Source organism: Fulmarus glacialis, unplaced genomic scaffold (genome assembly GCF_000690835.1).
Source record: "Fulmarus glacialis isolate BGI_N327 unplaced genomic scaffold, ASM69083v1 scaffold14144, whole genome shotgun sequence".
NCBI lineage: Eukaryota > Metazoa > Chordata > Aves > Procellariiformes > Procellariidae > Fulmarus > Fulmarus glacialis.
In genome coordinates this window covers 13077-16816 of record NW_009206180.1, presented here as the reverse complement: position 1 = coordinate 16816, position 3740 = coordinate 13077, and the positions used below count along the sequence as shown (strand labels likewise).

The 3740-nt window shown below is 36.8% G+C and overlaps 1 protein-coding gene across 1 annotated transcript in view; it reads right to left on the bottom strand.

Moving 5' to 3' along the window:
* The window catches only part of WDR26 (WD repeat domain 26), a 27185-nt gene that overhangs the window by 11587 nt on the left and 11858 nt on the right, over positions 1-3740 (bottom strand). The window contains exon 6 of the mRNA XM_009575654.1: positions 1997-2135. Within this exon, the coding sequence (XP_009573949.1) occupies positions 1997-2135 (139 nt within the window). The remainder of the gene's footprint in view (positions 1-1996; positions 2136-3740) is intronic.

The following is a 3740-nucleotide window of genomic DNA, read 5'->3' as shown; positions in this document are numbered from 1 at the left end:
GTTCAGCAGCTTAGACATGTAGCTGGGTCTTAGAAAGGGAGAAATGAAGGATTCTCACACATGTGAGAATGTGTGTGGAAAGTGTGTGTGGAAAGTGTAAAAGAGTGTGTGGAAAAAGAATACTGTTCATTTAAAACAGTGTTCTCCCATTACTTGCCCAGAGCTGGATGGATGTTTCCCTGTAGTTTATATATACACAGATTAGAGTAATTCTAAATATCTAAAGCCTTGAAAACCTGATTAAACTTATGGTTGAAAAGACATTGTCAACTGCTACAGGAAATGTGAGAAGCATGCTCTGGCAAATATGAAAGTGAACCATTCAAGTTATGTGGCCTAATGTTATTTAGGCATCCACCTCCTTGCAAGGGTTTCAATTTTTTTTTTTTTTTTTTTTAAAGTACTCAAATACAGGAGATAAAACTCTACAAAGCTGCTTTCCCACTAACTATTTATTAGAGATTTTGTTCCTTTAGCAATCCTTGGCCAAAAGGGTTAGCCTAAAACACTCACAAAACATTTAATTGGTTTGCTTAACCAGATATTAGCTAACAATTCACTATAAAATGTGCTAATCAAGATGTCGGGTATTAAAACCCATCAATATAAAAGGAAGATGTGCCTCTACAATCAAGTGAGAAGTCAGCAAAAACATTTGATCCTTAATTTACTTAGAATTACTCTGTTAAAAAAAAAAAACCCACAACAAACCAACCAAACACAAAAAATACAGATAATTTCCTAAATAAATAACAGAAGTCATCTTATGCTGCTATGCATCTCTTGGCCCAGAGCACACTGGCTCCAGTAACAAACAAACCACAATGGTTCTATTCCTAAAAAATCCATAGCACTTGCTGTTAGTTCAGGGGCTATATAACAACTATGCACACGGAACAGGGTTTTAAGTTCTCCCATCTTCTTAATAGCAAAAAGGACTCAAATTATATGGCTTCCTAACCTATAGTGGAAGAAGAGGATTAATCCTACTGAAAGCCAGTATGGAACTGCAAAAACCTTTCATCTTCCACTTACCATACCAGTTTCCAGTTGTGTGGTTAAAAAACTGGAAGAATCTTATTTCTGATAGTGTTTACAAGCATTAACAACTTCAAGTACTGTGTGCATATGTTGAAGTTTATTCACAGTTTTCAATTATTATGAAATGTATGGACATGTTTTCGTATCACTTCTACAAGTCAATTAAAGTCTTAAGATTCACTGCTCAACCTTTTTATTTACATAAGAATAGATATGGGTAGGAAAAGATAATCCTGTAGCTGTAGGATATTTCATATAAAAGAAATGGCGCCACATATTAGTATCAAAACCTTAAACTACAGTCTGTAAGAAAATGGATGAGTATATTTTCCCGTGTCAGTAGATTCTGACAAGCGTTTAAATCTTCATCTCAAGCCAAGGCAAATCTTACAACAGCAACTAGCATGAAGTGGTATACTGATACAACTACAATTTAGCACATACCATTTTATTACTCAGAAATAAAGTAATAAATGGTGAAACGGATAGAGTATTTAAATCCAAATGTACTAGTAGTAACAAGATAACAGAAAGGGGTTAGTCACATACTAGATCAGAAGTACTCTTAGTAAGAGTGATTTAGAAGAAAGGTTCCTCACTGCCATGCTCCTTCACTCTTACCCAACGCTTCTCAAGGTGTTCAAACTGAGAAGCTCCGCTGAAGGGTACCAGCGGGCACTCCCCCGTGGTACTGATTAGGGGCACACGAAGTTCCTGCCTCAAAGCGGGCAACAGTTCAAGCCTTACACTCAGGCATCAGGTTTTCAAGTGTCCTCCTTCACTAACTTACACTGACTGTGATCTTCAGTCTTTTACATCCCAGAGAAATACCCTAGTCGGCAGGCTACAGTACATGTTAGCCTGTCCTACAAAAATCAAACCATCTTAGCAAGAGAAAGTGGAGAGGGAAGGGAAAGACAAGTCACACACATTTTAACACATGTTGCACACTTACTGGATCAACCTGCCATATAATAACAGTTGTGTCCTTAGATCCTGTTGCTAGTTTAGTGCCATCATTGGAGAATTTACAGAACCACACTTCATTACAGTGCTCCGTTAGTATCTGCTGTGTATAGCATGGAAACTGTTTCCTGGGAAAAGAAAGGGATGTATTCGCAGATTAATAAGAAAGCAGTAAGAGATTTTTTTTTTAAAACGAGCTAGTAAAAACTAAAACAAAAACTTATTTAAATGCAAGACCAGACAACTTAGAAAATTCGTCTATTAACAGCTGCTTCAAATAAGTACAGAATGAAGTGTCTTACCTGGTAAAAAGCTCACACCACCAAGTGAGCGTAACTAATTGTAAGAACTTAGAACTATTCTTATTCCACTCACATAGTTTGTTATGCTTTCATGTAACTTGGAATAAAACTGACCTCATTAGAGAGTGTTACAGCTTATTACTACACACTTCTATGATGTACAGAAAATACTGGAGTCCAAACCTCTTTGAACCCTACATGCAATGTTTTATTTACATGTGAGGTTTTTTTTAGTACCTAACTCACTTAGCTGTATCTTGCCAAATCTTTACATGTGATTCTTACATAAAAGTTGAGTAAAAGAATAGTCTTGTTTCTTTTCTTGAATGTGATCTTGCAATAGTTTCTTTGCCTTCATTTTGTGCCATTTTTCACTTTCTTTTCAGAGTATCACATACAATAGCTAAGCATAACTAACATACCATTATGAGCTTTCAACTTGAACTGTTTTCCCCTCACAAAATCTATGTTATTTTGTAGAACATTAAGTGTTTATCAAACAAAATTTTATATGATAAACTACTGAGGGAGAAGAGTCAAACATTTCTCTAGAGCTAATATTTAATCTTCCAGTTACACAGCGAGGAAAAGCTAACAGTCAAAATATTAAGTTAGGTAAGAACTGGAGACAAGTTTTATTTTATTTACAGCTTGCCCACTGTATAAGAATTTGAGAGCTAAGCTAAAATAAGTGTAGGCTTTTACAGCAGATGACTGCTTTTGTAAGTAATACTGCAGTTAACTACAAGTTCATTGTTCAGATGCACGAAAAGGCAGTCTCTAACCACAAAGATTTTTTCTTGAACTGCAGGGATCCTGAAGTGGTTTAGTCGTATGTTGAGTTTTTATGGTGCTCACTGCAACAGGCAAGACAACTCTAATGGGACACAACAGTACTAGTGTAACAATGACAGTCTCTGTGAATGTACAGTTGTACTCATCACTGGAGAAAAACTGGCCTAAAAAAACCCCAAACTACTTCCTTTAAATTTGTGTTTAAAAATACAGTTTGGTGGTAGCCAGGCTGACAGACACCTGAAAAACTACTTCTTACCAGAACCTAGAAAAAGTTCTGCTTAATACAGTGTCTATATCCCCTCAATCCATTTTCTTTTACTAGAAATGCTTCCTAGTCCATGCTTAAAGACTATCGAGCAGCACTGAACAACCATACCTCCCTCATTTCCTGTCTTAGGGTAGAGGAGGATAACCAAAACATATATACATATCCGTAGTTGGCTTCCTTGGGTATGTCTACTTACTCGTTTATAGAGAAACACAAGTCTGTTCTGCTCCTGCTTTAAGTTGACCAGGAGCTGTCTAGCTGCCACTGGAACAACACAGAGCCCAAGGTAAAAAGCCCCACCCATGAAAGAAGACTTCGTTTTCCTTGCAGTCTAGAGGGAGATAGGCAAGCCCTTACACAGGTAT